Below are 18310 nucleotides of genomic sequence, written 5' to 3'. Positions count from 1 at the left end.
ACCATGCGATGGAAGTACAAAAATAGCTCAAAGCAATTTTAATAAACTCACCTGATGTTTTCACCCAGCCTGCCCGCGAATATGATAAGCGCCACGCCCGAGAAAAAAAAAACACACACACACAAAAACCTAAGAAAAAAGTTTCGTGTGAGAAATTGAAATTGAATTTCCTTTCGCCTGAGTCAGTAGAGGGGGTTGTAAAAGTGTTGATAAAGTGAAACAGTTCAAACACAACACAAAAAAGAGAAAAAAGAGGTACTGCCAAAAGGTTTCATATCCTTTGACCGAAAAAAGTCAACAGTAGGGCAAAAACTTATTTCCCTTTCTATAAAAAAAAAAGAAAAGGAAATTATAAATATACAAGACTTTAGGGAATCCTTGAACTGTAAATTGTTTCTAAATTAAACTTTATAAAAAGAAATGCAAATATTCTTTGCAAATAAAAAAAAGAAATGTTTGTCCAAGATGCCTAGAAAATTGTAGAATACTTTGCAAAGAAGAAAATATGAAAATTTTGTCAAAACTGTTTTTAGCATTTTCTTGAAATGTTTTCAAGTGATTTACAAAAAAAATTTTGAAATTATCATACATTTGTTAATATCTATTGATTATTAAGCTTAGGCATGAAACAACATTTGAGTTATACTTTCTACCCCTTACATGAGAAAGTTTTCTTTTTAAAGAATTTTAAAAGAGTTTTAATAATTCTACAAAGTTTTATAGGGTATACTGATTTCACTTAGTTATTAGATGACCCAAATAGTTTTTTATAATATTTTTTTCTTTGGTTTTTTATTTAGGTGAATATAAAAAAACTTTTCACCCATGTGCCAACATGTAAAAGAACAAGAAATTTTCTTCATTTTCTTGGTTGTTCTCTGTCTATATTTTTCGCTCCTTTCTCGCTCTCTTTGTGTGGGTTTGGTGCGCTTTTTGCGGTTTGTTTTAAGACTAGAGGGTAAGTTACCCTAAAAATTCCCACGCCATTCATGCCAGCCAGCTAACATGGCTAATTTATTAATATTTCAACGCCCGAAACTCAACTAGTTAAATTTCCCCCTCTTTGGCCAAAAAAATAAAGGAAAACTCAACAAGTGTTTGTTTTTCTTTTGGGGCCAAGTATCGTCAATGGGGGGAAATTGCATTTCATTCAGTTTTCATCTTAGTTTTCCTCTTGCTTTTTCATGTACTTGTAAACATTGTAAGAACAAAAAAAAAAAAAGAAAAACAAAAAAACGAAAAAAATAAAGGAGGAAAAAAAAAGAATGGCAAGTAAAGAAAACATGTGAGTTCTCGTTTATTTTTCGGTTTCGGGGTCCAGGCCAACTTTCGAAAGTTGCAACTTATCTGTTGTTGGTTTTGGTTGCAGGCAACTTATGTATTTTTTTGGCCCCTCCTCCTGCCTTTTTTTTGTGTATGTGTTTTTTCGTTTTTTTTTTTTTTTTGTGTATTATTCGGAAAAGTTTCTTAAGCCATGTTAACCGCACACATTCGCACTATCGCAACAGCAGCCAAAGAGGTGACAGAGGCCAGCGGGCGGCGGTTGGGCGGCGGTGTGGTAACTGCCACAGGGGGTTTCATGTGGTGTGTGTATCTTGCAAGCATTGGCTGCTACCAAGTTGCAAGTCGGTTTCAACCGGTTTTTCCACTTTTGCCAAAGCAATTTGGGCCCGGTTTGGTGGCTGCTGCAAAACTTTTCAAGAGTTGGAAATGAGACTCGAACTCGACTCCAACTACAACAGCAACTCTGAGTCTGACTCCAGCTATGGCTCTGACTCCACTTTGATAACTTTTCAGCTTTTTCCCCCTATGCTCTTTTTCTTTTCTTTTTTTTTTTTGGACTCTCGCACACGCATTGCACACATCATGGCATTTTGTAGTGTCTTTGCTTTCTTTTTGCATTGTCATGCAAAAAAAAAAGAAAAAAATGCCGGTAATGAAATAACGGTACATGGAGGCATACAACGGTAGCAGACTTTTAACCCTTCTCAGCCACCTTAAGAAGAAAAAAACAGAAAAACGCATTAACATTGATGCCCGTGGAAGTCATCTGCCTGATTTTATACGAAATTAAATTTCGATTGGTTGAAAAGTTGAAAAAAAAAAAAAAAATTCAGTTCTTATGACAGCAAACATTTTGCAATTTTTGCTATGAACAGAATTTGAGTGGAAAATATCGTAAAATGTCATTTTTTTTAATATTGATGCTAAAATAAACTATAAACTCTTCAGAAACCAAGAAAAAACTTTCTTAATTTTTTTCATCCAATTGTCATAAAATGAAGCATTTATTATAAACGATATACAAAACAAAAGAAACATTTCTACTATAACGAAGAATCAAAAATAATGACAATTACGCTCCATGCTATACCTTAAAAAAGTAATTCGTTTTTTTCTACATTTTTTCCACGGAAATTCTTTCCTTTCTGCTGCATTGGTATGAGATAATAAGTGCAGAAAGTTATTAACTATTGCAATGTCTACCTTTTAAAATGGTCGTTGTGTTTCAAAATTTATTAAATACTTTAACGTATTTCTTTTTGCCATTTCCTTTTGCTGCCGCTCAATCTCAATTCTCAATCTTTGTTTGTAGTTCGTTTCATGGCATCATGGCTTCTTGGCTTTCTTTTGCGACCAGTGAGGAGTCAGGAGCAAAACAGGAGAAGCAGCAGCCATGGCAGTCATCAATATTTCTTCTTCTGTCGCAGACAAAAAACCAGTTTTGGTCGCACCTCGTTCCTCCTGGTCTTGCCATCTCTCCCATTCTCTATTTGCTGGCTTTAAATTGCAATCTTCTTCCGTTTGGTTGACTTTTGCTGTCTCGGCAGCAGCATCAGCTTCTTCTCTTTACTCCCGCCTCTGTTCATCTGCTGGGTAGGGGATAAACGGTTGCAGCTTAAACAGATAACATTCATTGTATCCCACACCTTTACCCTTAACACCAACCCCGTACCACTCCCACATCTCAATGGCCCGCACTCACCTTACTGCAATCGTATTTTTTTTTTGGTTTTGTGTGACTCATAAGAAAATTATGTTGCAGCTTTATGCGAAGGCATCGTTGCAGTTTTTATCGACTCGAAAAAGAAAGAGAGGGAGCAGAAGGAAAAGTGAGTGGTGACTGGGGAGAAAAAAGGATTTCAAGAAGAAGCAGCAGCAGCAGTTGGCAAGCATAAAGCCAGACAGCATTTGGTTTATATAGATACTATATGTACTTACATATATATAAGGACATTAAAGACAGCCTCGAGAAATGGAGGAGTAGCAAAATAGAAACATTTATAGAGAGAGAGAGAGAGAGAGAGAGAGACAAAGAGAGAGAGAGAGAGAGAGAGAGAAAGAGGACGAACAGTGTATGGGGCAGTGAATGAGATAGAGGTGATTGCATCTTTGGTTCTGTGCCAGAATCAACGTTCAAGTCCAGTCTGGCTCTGATTTTGCCATTGTTGTTATCCATACTTATTGTTGTTGTTGTTATACTCATGCTATTTACTGCAGGCAAAATAATAAGACATAATTTCTTTGCAGCCCCTCTCTCTTCGTCTCTCTTCCTCTCTATGAGTTCCTGCAGGCAAACTCTAGGCTTGATCCTTTTGCGACTCTTCTGTCCACATTTTGCATAACTTTGCATACATTTAAAAGCGTAGCAGTAAACGCGTCCATCCATAAGACATTTCATATACATTGTCATTGATAGCATTTACTTGTAAGACACAAACTACAAATTTATGGTAAAACCTGCTAAATCCATATTTAAAGTAACTGAAAATGTCTGTTTGAATACTAAACGGTGTATAAACATATTTAAAGTACCCATTATTATTTATAATATTTAAATACCCTTCATTATTTAAGTCTTCTTTGAATACTTATATTTCTTTAAGTATGGCTCGACCTACTTGACGACTTAAAGGCAGGAGCTCATACTTGTAGAGGTTTATTTTCAAGTCAAAGCTCCAACTGATAACAAATATTCTTTAAATAAACGTAACTAATTACTCTCAATTACCATTTAATGCTTTGAACTCATTCAGTTACATGTAAAACATACAATGAACTTGTAGTTTTTATAGTGATTTCTCAACCTTAAGTAATTCGATTATTAATCGAATAATTGATTGTGTTTTGAGTACATATCAAGTACTTTAAAGTATTCCGCACACTTCATTGAACCTTTTAATGTTGAATCTAAAAAATCCAGACAAAACACAAAAACTCTATTAAAATTCCATATCCGAGAGCAAAAGAAAAACACATATTTCCATACTTTGTAGCCAATTAAAAACAAAAATCTATGCCAAATTACATTGTAATCGAGCAAAAGACTTCAAGCCAACCCAGTGACTGGGAGACAGAAGGATACAGTGAATGAGTTGGAGTGTCGAGCTTGGAAAGTCTTTGTATGTGTGTGTTTGTGTGTGTGTGTGTGTGTGTGTGTGTGTGTGTGTGTGTGTGTGTGTGTGTGTGTGTGTGTGTGTGTGTGTGTGTGTGTGTGTGAGTGTGAGTGTGAGTGTATGTTGTGTCTCTTACATTTTACGGCCAAATTCAATGCTGGTAATTAACTCTGAAAATCCAATTATGGCAAACTTTTCCCAAAGTGTGTGAGTATGTGTCTCGGCGTGCGGATGTGGGTGTATGTGTGTCTGTGTATATGAGTGTGAGTGTAAACTTGCAACTCGAAAGTGTTGCCCTGATATGTGAGGAGAAATAAGGTGTTGGCTTCAAGTGTGAGTATGAGCGTTTGGGTGTGGGTTTGGGTGTGGGTGTGGATGTGGGTGCATTTATAAGTGATATGCAGAACATGCAATTAACAAGAGCAAATTCACTGCCAGCCATCGTCCCTCCATTTCCTCCATTACCAATTCTTCTTACTCTTCTTACTCTTTCCCCTTTCTGTTGCCGAATGTTACTAGTGCATTCCTATTGGCTTTCTCTAGTGCCATTGCTACTGGTCCTCATGTGCCTGGCTCTCATGTTTTCCCTTCAGGCAGCCACAAAACCGCTCACAGCATGACGCCCACTTTTGTTTCTCCCATTCTCTATACTATACAATCTTTATCTTCTCCTTCTCTTTTACCATGTCTTGTGGCATCTTGCAATTTAGTCTCAGGCTGCTATTGTGTTTCCATTTTAATATAATTCGCACGTAATAATTGCGTTTGGAATGCACACAGGCATGGCATGAGTTGAGAAAACAGAGTAGAAACTTCTGGAATAGGTCTTCATCTGCACCACTCAACTGGAACACACTGGTCTTTGGTAGTCCGGGCTAACAACACATTCGTGTATTCTGCTAAATTAGTATATGAAATGAAATATAATATGATTTTCTATGCTGCAATATATATATATATGTATATATTCCCATCTAAGACCACCAATTTGAATTTTCAAAGTCGGGCTAGAATATGAAAAAACAATCTGGCCTACACTTAAACGTTGTTAATATTAAAAAGAACACAATTGACTTAAAAAATAATTCCCATAAATCCTTTTTTAGTATACACTTAATGACTTACTTATCAAGATCATAACCCGTGCATTTCCATATCCCATTATCTTTTATGACTGAGGACTGTTAGTTTTGTCATCCAAATCTAATTCGCATTCCGTTTATCCTTAAGCTCCATTAGCTTTTCCTAGAGGGAAATTGAATTTTTCATATCCTTTCCCTTTTTCTTGGCTGCTTCTCCTTCTGGTGTTCTATTACTTCTTTGGTTCGCCTCTCGTTTGAATTCCGCCTGCATACTATTATGTATTTTTAATTCTCTAGCAATTATAAGAAAATTTTCTTTTTATTCGTATCTTCTTTTTGTTTGGTTTTTATTTCTTTTATGATAAATTAATTAGTTGCTAGTTCTTGTTGTTGTTATTGCCATGGCAATGCCATTTTACCGTTGCTCTTGCTCATTAACTGCACTTAACATTTTGTAAATTCGTGAATTCTAAATGGCAAAATATGCGAGGAAAAGATGATGAAGCACTGACTTACATATACCCTGTAAGAGGTTCACTTTAAAACACGAAACAAGATAAAAGCTTTCAAGGCAGAGAAAACCCCCCTTCACCCTTACAAGAAGAAGCAAATGGCAGTCAGACTGCTGCAGATGATTCAAATCCTCTTTGCTTTTATGATCCAATCATACTCTTGTTACTGAACAGGATAAATAGGGTAAAGGCCAAAGGCGAAATGTAATTGAGTACCAATCCGAATTGCCAACATTTTGGCCAGTTGTAAATGTCAATTATAATGAAATTAATAGTATTTGCTGTATGGGATAATCAAAGCAGAAAGCTCAACATGAATCAAATACGTATATATCTATACATAAATATATATATATACGATTCGTTTGGCAATTTGCCTAAGTGCAGCAGTTGCAATTGCAAATGTCCTGCGCCCAGAGTTTCTAGTTATCTTGGCCATTTTTCCCTCTAAAGTTTTAATTAGAAACGCAAGTCCAAGATGAGAAGGCAGCCAACCGAAATGAGCAGAGAAATGCGTTGACAACCAGGCCAAAGACAAAAAAAAATAAAAGACAGAAGAAAGGATATAAGTATATATACTAACTATACATATAAAATGTAACTTTAATGGCAGGCAGAAGCAGAATGAATGTTGAGGAACTTCTACGGGTCTGAAAATGGGCACAGCGCCCAAAAGAATGCAAAGAAATGACACACACACACACACACAAACACATAGAAGCCAAGCGGGAGGAAAAGAAACAGGAGGAGAAATAAAAACGAGGCAAACTTTTGACATAAATTCCAAGCGAAAATGAAAACTGATGCCAGAGTTGCCACCTTGACGTGTAACGCCGAAGGCGACATGCGAATGGGCCTGGTCCCTATGCCTTGAAGGGGAGGGAGGAGTACTTAGTCTAAGATACGCTGCTTACTTAGACAACCGTTGGGTATTACGTATTAAAGGTATTCTTATGCCTGCTGACTGCCTGCCAGACGACTGCCAAATTAATTTTAATGCGATTTTCATGGCTTGCAAGTTTCTCAAGCGAGTTGGCATAACTTTTGGATTTTAACGATTATTGGCCCTAATGCAAATGCAAAGAATGGCAACCACTAGCTCCATCTCGCTCTCTCCTCCTCTCGTTCCCTCTTTTCTTTGCTGCTTTCCTTGCCCTATCCTTCTTTTCTGGCACTCAATTGAAACAATCTTTAAATTTAGCACATGGCAAATGGAATAAGGGACTGGGCCCAAATACTGAAATTTATTGCCCAACTCTTAACTCTCTCACTCTCTCTCCCCCCATAAACCTTCGCCTTCCCTGACCACCATTCTTGTTGGCTGGAACTGGCTTAAATGCCGTCTCATGCATATTTGATGCCAAATATAAAGCGGCTATAAATTCTACTCGAAATTTACGCACAGCAAAGTAAAAGTAAAGCCTAAGACACCCAAAAAAAGAAGGAAAAAAAGCAACAACACAGAACAGAAACAAAACGAACCCATGAGAAGGTGCCGAGTCTCTAAGAACTTTGTCGTTTGATTTTTCATTTCTTTTTCTTTTGTTTTATGTGTCAAGCATATGAAAAAAGTTACTTAAAATTGTTACTTTCTTTTATTTTTACCTTTCTATGTCAGTTGTGAGACACATTTGAGGTATACCTATAATGGTTTATTAAAAATTAAATAAATGTTGTTGAGCGGATAAAGCAGCTGACGAAAATTTCACGAAGCCAATTGGTCGAAGGGAAAAAAGAGAAGATTTTCAAAAGTGAAAAGTTTGATGCACTTAAAAGCTAACTTCGAAATAAGTGTCAGATACCTGAAAATAAAACTTCTTAATGCGAAAAGTGCAACACATTTTAAATGACAGAAGTCTAAAATCTCTAAAAAAAAAAAACAAAAATCCTTGGTTAAAGCTAATGGAGACTTTTCAATAAACCTTAATAGTTGAAATGTTTTGTCTGTTTAATAAAAAATTCTGCCCCCTAATGATTATTTTTATGCTTCAAACTTGTACTAATCGAAATTTTGTTGTATTTCATTTTTCATTACAGCCTTGACAACATTGTGCTCCTTTATACTGGCAGATGAATCAATCGATACACGTGAAAATGCAGATCTCACATTAAAATGTCGTTTCACTGATAAATACGATTCTAACGATTTCTCATTCTTTTGGACACGCTGGACAGCAAATCCGGCGCAATTTGATAATGTGGGCATTAATGAGGTTCAATTGAGTTCCGGCTATAGGTAAGTGAAAGAAGAAGAAGAGTGGCAAAGTGAATGAAATAGATAAATGCTCATGATGAAGGTAATGGCGCTGGGGATGAAGCTGATGTGGCTGCTGTTGCTAAATCGTACTCGTAAAGCTCATGTCGTTTAATATGGTTGTGGGACCATAAAAGCATGACATGGCCAAGAGTATTAACTGTTCCACCGGACTATCTGGCAGCCATTTGTTAAGTTAATTAAATGTTTCACACTAGTTTGCCCTCCGCCCTGATACTCTCAGGGATAATGCGATTTATGCATGTGTCATGTTTGGCTGACTGACTGGGCAACTTAATTAAAATCAAGTTCTTGGCAATTTAAACAAAATGCCAACCAGTCCCGGTCCCAGTCCCAGACGAGAGTGAGAGAGAGAGACCAAAAACCGAGAGCCCAGACCAAGACCATCTCATTCCGATTCAGTTTTCTGAGGTTGAGCTTGGGTTTTCACAGAATGTCCTTAATCCTTAATGTCAACGCCGCGTGTTGCATGTTCAGACAATTATGAGGCACACTCTTACTCATATGTTTGCCTCTGTGAGTGTGTTTTCTGTTTATGTTTCATTTTCATTACCCGCCTTGGCGCATTTTCAATTGTATTTTTATTTGTTTCGTGCCTCCAACTTCCGTTTCCGGCTGGCATTCCGAGGCAGCGAGCGCTTGTTTTTAATGCTTGCACGGGTTTTTGTCCCCGCTACTTCACGTCCTTTTTCCCCTCCTGACCATGTAGTTGTTGTTTTTGTAGATTTCCTTTTATGTATGTGGGCAACGCATAAATTTTAAGTGCCAACTGTGCGAGGAGGCCACAAAATGCAGCTCGTTGCCAAATGAAAATGGCCACCAGGCAGGCAGTCGGCCATTTTTTTGCTTTTCGTGTCGTTTCTGTTGTTTCTGTCTACTCATGTGCACAATAAAACCAAATCAACACAAACAAGAAATAGCAAAAAAAAAAAAATATGTATAGAGGATGGCGAACCAAAAACCAATGAGAAAAAAAGAGAACCAAAATGAAAGCACAAAAAAAAAGCAAATTGTAAAATACATTCTTAGTGCAATTTGGTGCCGAAAGCTAACAAGTAACAGCAACAACAGCAACAAGGACCACCTAATGAAGGTCCCCAGTTTCAGTGCCCATCTTTCTCGTTTCCCTTTCGCCCTGTGTCTCTTTCTATCTCTCTGCCTCTTTCTCTCTCTCTCTCCTATCTGTGCCCTCTATCTGGCTGGCAGCAAAAGTGAAATTACTGCAAATTTGCTGGCCAAAAAAAAAAAGAAATACTCGAAATGTCGCGACACAAAGCCGATAGATAGCCCTAAGCTAATATTTCGTTTAACATTTCATTTAACGAGGCCCCATGAAGGAATGAAAAAGGAGGGACGGGTAGGAAGGAAAAACAGAAAAGACCAAAAAACATGAGAGGCAGGGAAACATTGAATGTGACCAAACGAATTCAAGGATTTGTTCAAATGGCATTCACCTGACATAAGTCGAGTCTGTTTATTGCATACTTTTAGGCACAACAACATTCCAACTAAAATGTTTACCTTTTATGATAGTAGACTTTTTAAATGTAGTTTAGATTTAGATTCTCACGCACTTTAAAGTAGATAAAATCACAATTTTATACTCTTTTAATATTTCGATACTTTTTCCTAAACTTAAAATTGAAGTATCAAAATTTTAGTAATTGTTTATGCTGCTGACATTATCTTAATACAAACATTAATCTAAGATACTAAACATTATTACTTTTACTCAGAGTTAGCAGAACATTCCAAGTTCTATGGATCATTTCACATGCACTTAATTAAATTCAATGGCTTGCTAATTCTGGGTGAGCAGATAAGACATTTTACAATTGCAATTACAATTTCGCAGAACAAAAAAAAAAGAAAACTTTAAATTAAATTTAGCATGCCCATAATAATAATTTTCATTTTGTTTTTTTTTTTCTTATTTTGGGGCCAAATAAAAAAGAAAATATATATATAAATAATTGCTTGCCGTTTAGTAAGCCCCAAAAAAAAAAGTTGTGTCAGGATTCCCTAAGGAAAGAAACGAAGACTGTGCAACAGGATGTGGGGAAAAGGACAGGAAATGGGGGCTATCTACACTTGAAAATTGCAAAACAAAAACAGAAAGAAACCAAAAAAAAAAAGAAAAGGAAAAAGAAATGGGGCTTGCCGTGAATATTATTTTCTGGTGTCCTCCATCTCAGAGGAGCGACTGACTGCCTAATTCCCCAGGAGCCTTTTTTGGGTCGCTGCTCAAGGACGTGCTTTTATTTTTTCACTAGTTCTGTCTCTTATTGGCGCACTCTCTCTTTCTCTACCTCTACCTCTGCCCCTTTCTGTCTTCTTGTAATGTTTTTAAAGCGTTTTTCATTTTCATTTCGCCAAAGATTCGCACGAATCCCATAGCGTACTTGCAGCAGAGCTTTGCCAGCACTTTTTTGTATAATTTGCACTTTTTTTCCACTCTGTTCTGTTTTTGTATATAAGCACGTGTCCTGGGTAACTGCTTGGTTATCCTGTGGGCCCCAACTGCAAATGAGCAGCAGCCCCCAAAGGCCGCCAGAGACACGGCCCCGGCCCAGTCGCTGCAGGCAAAATGAATCTAAAAAAAAAGACAAGCGCAATGACAGCAAATAGAAAAATAATAATAAAAAATTCAACTAGGACTAGGACAGGGACACTCAGCATACCAGAGAGAGAGAGAAAGAGAGAGGGGAGAGAGAAACCTCTTCACTACGCAACGGACGAGAGGAGTAGTTGGGGGACACAAGCCTGTGGAGAATTTAGTCAATTTGCTGGCTACCATTTTGCGTCTATTTTTTGGGTCGTCTGAGCTTTTTGCATTCTATTTACTGATTTCAAGAGCAAACACACTGACGGACTTACTCACTCACTCACCGAGTCGCTCAGTCGTTCGCAAACACATAGACCCAACCGTCTCGTCTCTGTCCTTTTTGTCCTGGCATTTTCCTGCTGCTGCGGTTTTCTACCGTGTCCGGTTGGCAAATTAAATTTTTCCCACTGACACACACGCGCTTGTGTTTTTTACTGCGGTTATCACAGCAATTAGCACAGGACAAGATGGTAAGGATTTTTGCAGTCCTTTAAGTCCTTAAACTAACCAAATGAAATGCCAATTAAAAATCATCATAAAAAATGTCTAGACCAAAAATTCATTGAGTTGTTATGATGAGTCACGCCTACTCAGACTACTTGGAATCCTCATATACTGCTACTTCTACTCCTACTCAATTCATCGCATTGCGTCTCATCTCAATAAGATTAGAGGCCAGCCAATCGTTAAAGCAATTTGACAAATGAACTCAAGTCAAGTTCTTCATTGGACAGCCTCGGGGCAGCTGACCATTGACTAGCCAAGCATAGAAATTGATGAAGATGGTGATGGGGAGTTTGAGATGTGGAGTGCAAAATAATAGAATGAGGATGAGGCGGGCATCAATTTTCAGTAGTTGTCCTGGGCAACAACAATTGGCGGGCGACGACGCCATCGAAATCATCACCATTCAAGCCAAAGGAAATTGTGAAAAATTGTCCAAAAGTGGCCTTGAAATATAAAGACATTTCACAAGTGCCGCAGAAAATGAGACAAAATGAAACGCATAGAATAGACACGAGACGAAAATGAAAAAGTTGTAGTGGAAGAACTGAGAACAGAACATGAGGATGGCGATGATGATGATGATGACGAAGAAGAGTCTGAAGCAGAAGAAGATATCTGCTACCAAATTGAGAAAATTTCATGCTGTTGTTGTTGTTGTTGTTGCCATTGCTTGGATGTTGATAGATGAAAGACTGAAAATTGTTTCTTGTACTAAACTTGGCTAGTTGTTGTATTTGGTTTTATTTTTGGAACACAAAAATTTCATCAATTGGTAAAATTGTAAATTAAAATTCACTTGTCAGTTAAACATTTTTTTCTTTAGGTTGAAAAAATAGAAGCAATTGTTATACAATTTTATTTAAACATAAACCAATGGTTCAGTTTAGTTAAGAATAGGAAAACATTGAAGGAAGTTTAGAAATAAATAATGAACAACCTAAATAATGAACAACCAACGTCAGAGTTTTAAATTATAGTTAATCGGGGTGTGAGAACTCTAGTCCTTGATTGTTTCCAAAAAAAAAAAGTTTATAAAGAATCCTAATGGCGATGATTTGCTTTTCTGGCCTTGATATGTGAGACAAATTCTTAGTTTGCTATTATGACGCATTTAAATTGCTTTCTTTATTTAACAAAAATAAAATCTTTTTGTAATTGAAGCACAAAATCGATAAGGATACATAAATTTACTTTCTCGTTATGCTATTTCAATTTTGAACTATTGGCATTTACCTCAAAGCTAGGCTAGGAAATGTTTGGCAATTTCCAATTAAAATTTACAATTAATTTTGGCTTCGCAAAGCAATTACCTATGAGTAAAAAAACTCTCAACGCTTAATAGCCTAACAACAATAACAATCAAGAAAAACATTTCTTTTTTTCATCTACTTGTATTTTGTTTCCATTTTTGTTTTTGATTTTTTCAATATATTTTTTGAGAATGTTTTGTGTGTGTGTGTTTACCTTATGGTTGCTGCTATGGGAGGCGCCCTCCTGTTGATGTCCTTGGTCGTCGTCTAGGAAAATATGCAAACATTTATTGAACGTTGATTTTATTTATATTTCTCTCTCATTCTCCCTGTCTACCTGTGTTGGTCTTACTCTTTCCATCTCTTTCCCTCTCATTTGCACAAATATTAACATTTTGTATTTTATTTATATTGCGCACGTTTAAAGTTTGTGCCACCTGGGGGCAAGTTGAGGAGCCCGGAACGAATCAAGCGAGGACGAGAAGGACACACAGAGAGAAAACTCAATATTAGCACAATTAGTGATGGGTTCCCCTGGGGCAATGCACAATGAAGGACGATGGGGAGAGGTAGTGGGGCAGTGTGTTGTTTTATATTTCTGTTTTTAAATAAAATAAATTGATTTTCGAAATGAAAATTGCCGAAATGAGAAAAAAAATCACTGCAAATAACTTGTCATAACATTGATTAAATATCTCCCCTTTCTAAAAATCCAATTACAGACTCGACTTTCAACCTGAACGAGGTATTTATGATCTGCAAATCAAGAATGTCTCCTACAATCGAGACAACGGACGCTTCGAGTGTCGCATCAAGGCGAAAGGCACTGGAGCCGATGTCCATCAGGAGTTTCATAATCTCACCGTACTAACCCCACCTCATCCACCTGTGATCTCACCTGGAAAGATTGCCATAGCTACTGAAGATAAGCCCATGGAGTTGACATGCAGCAGCATTGGAGGCTCACCGGATCCCACCATAACGTAAGTTACAGTGTTTGTTTTCTATAACATCTTTTATATGTATATATATTTATTTTGGATTAATATCCAGTTGGTATCGCGATGGTTCCAATTCCCCCTTGCCGGCCACTGTTCTGCGTGGTGGCACCAAGGATCAGCCCACTAATGCCACTTTGGCGATAACACCAAGACGGGAAGATGATGGCGCCAAATATAGGTGTGTGGTTAGAAATCGGGCCATGAACGAAGGCAAACGTCTGGAGGCTTTGGCCACGCTCAATGTTAATTGTAAGTACCATTAAATGATTTTTTTTATTACAAAGCTTAAAAGATTTGGCATAATCAGGGAATGGATCCCAAAAAGTTGTAACCCTTGCAAGACATCTAGGGCTTAAAAAGAGTTTTAATTTTATGGTTTTCCCCATGGATTATTGCCCATAACGATATTAGGTCGATAACTTGCAGTATCACCCGTTAAAAAGATCAATTTCACTCGGTTTGCACTCTTATTATTTTCGACTGTTGATTATATTATAGTTTTCAAGTTTTGTTTAAATGTTATCAATAATTTAACCTATTTTCTAGTTTTTTAAAATTATAATAAACTATGAAAACTTTCGATATTTGAATCGTCTGGATAACAGATCTATAATGTACATATGTATATTCATTTCCAACGAATAATAATTCCAATTCGAAATCCCACGAAATCATCTTAGAGTTCATCTCAATGTACTATGAGTTTTTCACTGGGTTAATCATTTCAATTATCTTTCATCCCATTAATATTGCTGATGTTCTTGTTGCTGCTGCGGTTGTCGTCTTGTCCATAAATTAATGTTTAACCGTTGCTAATTAGAAACTCGACTAACTCAACTACAAATATACATATACATATAACTCATTCTGTATTCATCTCCCTTCGGTCTGTCGCCTGAGTTGTTGGACTCCTCTCAAGATGTCAGTTCTTGTTGACCTTTTTGTGGCCAAATGGGAATCGCTTAATTAGCATGCCCGGGCAATTACAATGCGTAACTGACCACGCCCTTTCATCCAATGTATCTAACCAACTGCCACCACCCACCACCCCTTAACCCTACATGTCTCCCACACTTGATGCAACATAAAATGCAAATTAAGAAGAAGCAGCAAATATATTCATTCACATTCACATCAGACTCCCTACCGACACTGGTAAATGCGCTGACACATTTGTTTAAATAGTGGTGAAAATGTTCACAAACAGACAAAGACAGACACACACACACACACATACATCTGTATATATAATCGGTATAATCGCATACATATATCTTTTTTAAAAGCCAAGCGAACGAGCAACCACACAGACACATAAATTTCAAACGCTTTGGCGTTGACCTGCTGACTGAACGCAAGTAATTAGAATAGAAATTTATGTGCCACCTACTGCAGCATGTCGTTGTTTTTGTAGTTGTACCAATGGTTGCAACAAGTGTCCGTCCGCCACTGTTAGCATTGGCTATTAGGGCTAATCAAAAGGCAAATAGAGTGAAATATTGTTGCTACAATAACAGGCAATCGCCATCGACAACTGCCCATGCCCCTGCCCTCTATTTGAAAAAGGTAATTAATTCAAAACCGTCCTACACCGGGGGTCAAAACAACACGTGGGTTTCATTCGGACCACGCTAATTGCGTTCTGCATGCAAGGCCACAAAACTCTACTCAAAACCAGGGCGCCACATAGAGTTGCCAATATATGTATGTACATACATGCATATGATGGCTTCAATAAATAGATGAATGACTAACTGAATAGCATAAAATTAGTTTCATTTAGTAAAATCTGTATCTTTGTCTTTCATTCATTCACTTGATTTTGAATAGTTAACAGTTTTTTAGTAACATTTTATAACCAACTCTTTGAAAAAAACAAAATGTTAAAGACATAATTACATACGTGTTTCCCTTTAAACGTGCAAAACCAGTTAATCATCAACCTATCAAAGTCGTCACACATTTTGTTCGAGCCGTTCTCGCCCACACACACAGTCATCATTTTACCACATGGGCGTGGAGTTAGCCAGGGGGTGAATAAAACAAATATCTGGAGCTAAACTATGCAAGCCATAAAATATTTAGAATACTTAAAGAAAAAAAACGTATAAAATTATTAATGAAATTTATTGCCTTTTCTTGAAGTTTTAAAGGAATTGAGATATTGAATCTATATATATTATTTAGATATATACAAAAATTGAAATGAAAAACAAAGGAAAATATCTAATATTTTTATTATCAAATTTAGCATATACATGTTTTTTTAATTTTCTAATCTTCTAATGCAAGCAAATAATTTAAATTTCATCAGATAAAAACAACTATGTAAACGAAGCATCAAGTTAGATTAAAAACTCCTTTCGTGGTTAGATTATATGTGCTACACCCATGTTAAGCCCATGGTCGGTAAAAATGACCTGTCGCTAATTAGCTGCCTACAACCATCACCACCGCCATTACCAGCGCTTCACTTCATCACCGGACACGCCTTTGTTACGCCCTCGCTCCGAACTAATCGAAGCTGAATATAGCAAAACAAAAAAACTAAAGGGGAGCGCGGAACAGGAAAAAATAGGTCGTCGCTTGCGGTTTAATTAAAAGCCTCGGGTCACACATGCCACATGCCTTGCCACACTTATTTGCATTTTATAAGCCGCATTAAACCGAAATTTTTCAACCATACACACACACAAACACACACAGATACATAATTTTATTCTCAATATATGCACTTACATGTTCGACTAAGTGTAACATTATGTTTAATTAGAATGCACAAAAAAAAAAAAACAAGTAACTAATCATAATATCTAAAACCGCAATATAAATTTGTGTATGGAGATTTGTTTTTGTTCTGGTAAATGTTTATTAATTGCCATTAAATTTGATTAGATTTTCGAAATGGTTTAAATTAAAAATAGCTCACATGAAGGTGAAATATATATAAAGAGACTGTGTGAGTAAAAGAACAAAAGAAAGAAGACCCTTAGGATACGTGGAAATAGAAAACTGATTGTGGTAAAGGATTTTCCACTTTGCGGTTGGTCAACTTGTCCTTTTGGGTTACGCCTCTAATGCGTTTCTAAAAAGCCAACAAGAGAGAACAAGCTCAGGTGGGGTGAGAGAAATTGTGTAGATCTAAGGTTCCAGGCATTTGCGGTTGCTAAGGGTCCAAGGTACACACACACACACACACATGCATGCTGTTTGCCCAGTCGATTGTTTGCTTAGTCAACAGTTGCAGGAATTAAATCAAACATTTTAAATTCATTTAATTGAAAAACTCAACACAGACCAAAACTACAGACCTGTGAGATCCTTTCTTTGCATTCACTTTGATTTACAACGAGGGTCACACAATTAGTAATGAGATTGAACACATGTTTAGCTGGCCCCGCCCTTTGACTAGGAGTTTATCATCCTTTCCACTGGGTTTTCATTATTTTACTCAGATGTTGATCAAAGAGGACCCTTCTATAGTCCGAACTTTACTTTCAACCCTTAATATATCCAAAAGCTTATCTATGGCCTCAAATGCTTCCATCTTGTTTACTATCAGTTACGTAACATATTTCAGGTTCTGACAAGCAAATAACTAATGAATCCATTCTGCTATTTATCTCCTTACTTATTGATGGACCCTCGTAAAGATTCACTTTACCCCTGGCCAATTGACACTTCCATCGAAATATTTAATTCCATCTAATCACTGGGTAATAAGTCAAATTGCCATAGAAAACTCAAAATGGCTGGCAATAAATTTTCTTCAGGACAAAGAAGAGAAATTGTCGCGCTAATAACCGCAAAATGACAAAAATTGCTGAGAATAAGAGAGAGAGAGAAATCACAAAGCAATATTTCTAAACAAGCTATCCTCTAGCTACCTCCCTCCCATTCAGTCTCTCTCACTTTCTCTCTCTCTCTCTCTCTATCTTTAGTGGTTTTATATATCTCTTTCTATTTTGGAATGAAATGAAAATTCAACCTAATTTATTGCCTTTTTAGCCTAAAGGCGGAAAAGGTCCTCGACGTCCTCTCAAATGATGAGGCTAATCGGATCTGGTTTGGAAGTCACCTGAAAAGTAGGCAAGCAACAGACAGCTGTTTAGCGTGGATGGTGAGGAGGAGATAGGTTTGGTTTTTGATTTTAGAGATTCTAAGCCGACAGGCCAGATGGAAGATGGAAGATGGTGGTGGAGTCATGCTGGAAGTTAGCTTGGGACTGCCACTGTCAAATCTTTGGCGCTTAAAGTTTTCTGGCTAGGATTAGCGATAAACAATTTCTGAGATTTTTCGAAAAGCCACGTGAAACAATATTGACATATGACTAAGGAAACTAAGACAAAACATCGCAAAAAAGGAAGAAAAGTTGGGGTACCATGTATATATGTAGAAGGTAAAATATGGCATAAAGATATGATTCAGGCAATTTTCTGTTAGTGCTGCATAGTTTTAATGCCAGGCAATTAACTGTTGTCTAGAAAGCAAATGGAAAATAAGAGCCATGAAGCTACACACCCCACAAAGCCACCCACAAAACATATACACACATCCATGTAGCATTTTATCCTCCCTACCAGTAACAGCATCCCCTCTTATGCCTGTCTGTCTGTCAGTCAGTCAGCAATGAGATCATGCATAAAAATCTGAAACGAAAACCCAAGCACGTTTCAATGGA

The 18310-nt window shown here is 37.1% G+C and overlaps 1 protein-coding gene across 1 annotated transcript in view; it reads left to right on the top strand.

Annotated features, from left to right (window-relative positions):
* The window catches only part of LOC6641639 (titin), a 92710-nt gene that overhangs the window by 39793 nt on the left and 34607 nt on the right, over window positions 1–18310 (top strand). Inside the window, exons 2-4 of the mRNA XM_023175422.2 lie at window positions 8029–8227; window positions 13351–13611; window positions 13682–13878. Of these exons, the coding sequence (XP_023031190.1) occupies window positions 8029–8227; window positions 13351–13611; window positions 13682–13878 (657 nt within the window). The remainder of the gene's footprint in view (window positions 1–8028; window positions 8228–13350; window positions 13612–13681; window positions 13879–18310) is intronic.

This window comes from Drosophila willistoni (assembly GCF_018902025.1).
Source record: "Drosophila willistoni isolate 14030-0811.24 chromosome 2R unlocalized genomic scaffold, UCI_dwil_1.1 Seg200, whole genome shotgun sequence".
Taxonomy (NCBI): domain Eukaryota; kingdom Metazoa; phylum Arthropoda; class Insecta; order Diptera; family Drosophilidae; genus Drosophila; species Drosophila willistoni.
Note: the sequence above shows the minus strand (reverse complement) of the source record. Positions and strands in the feature narration are given on the sequence as shown.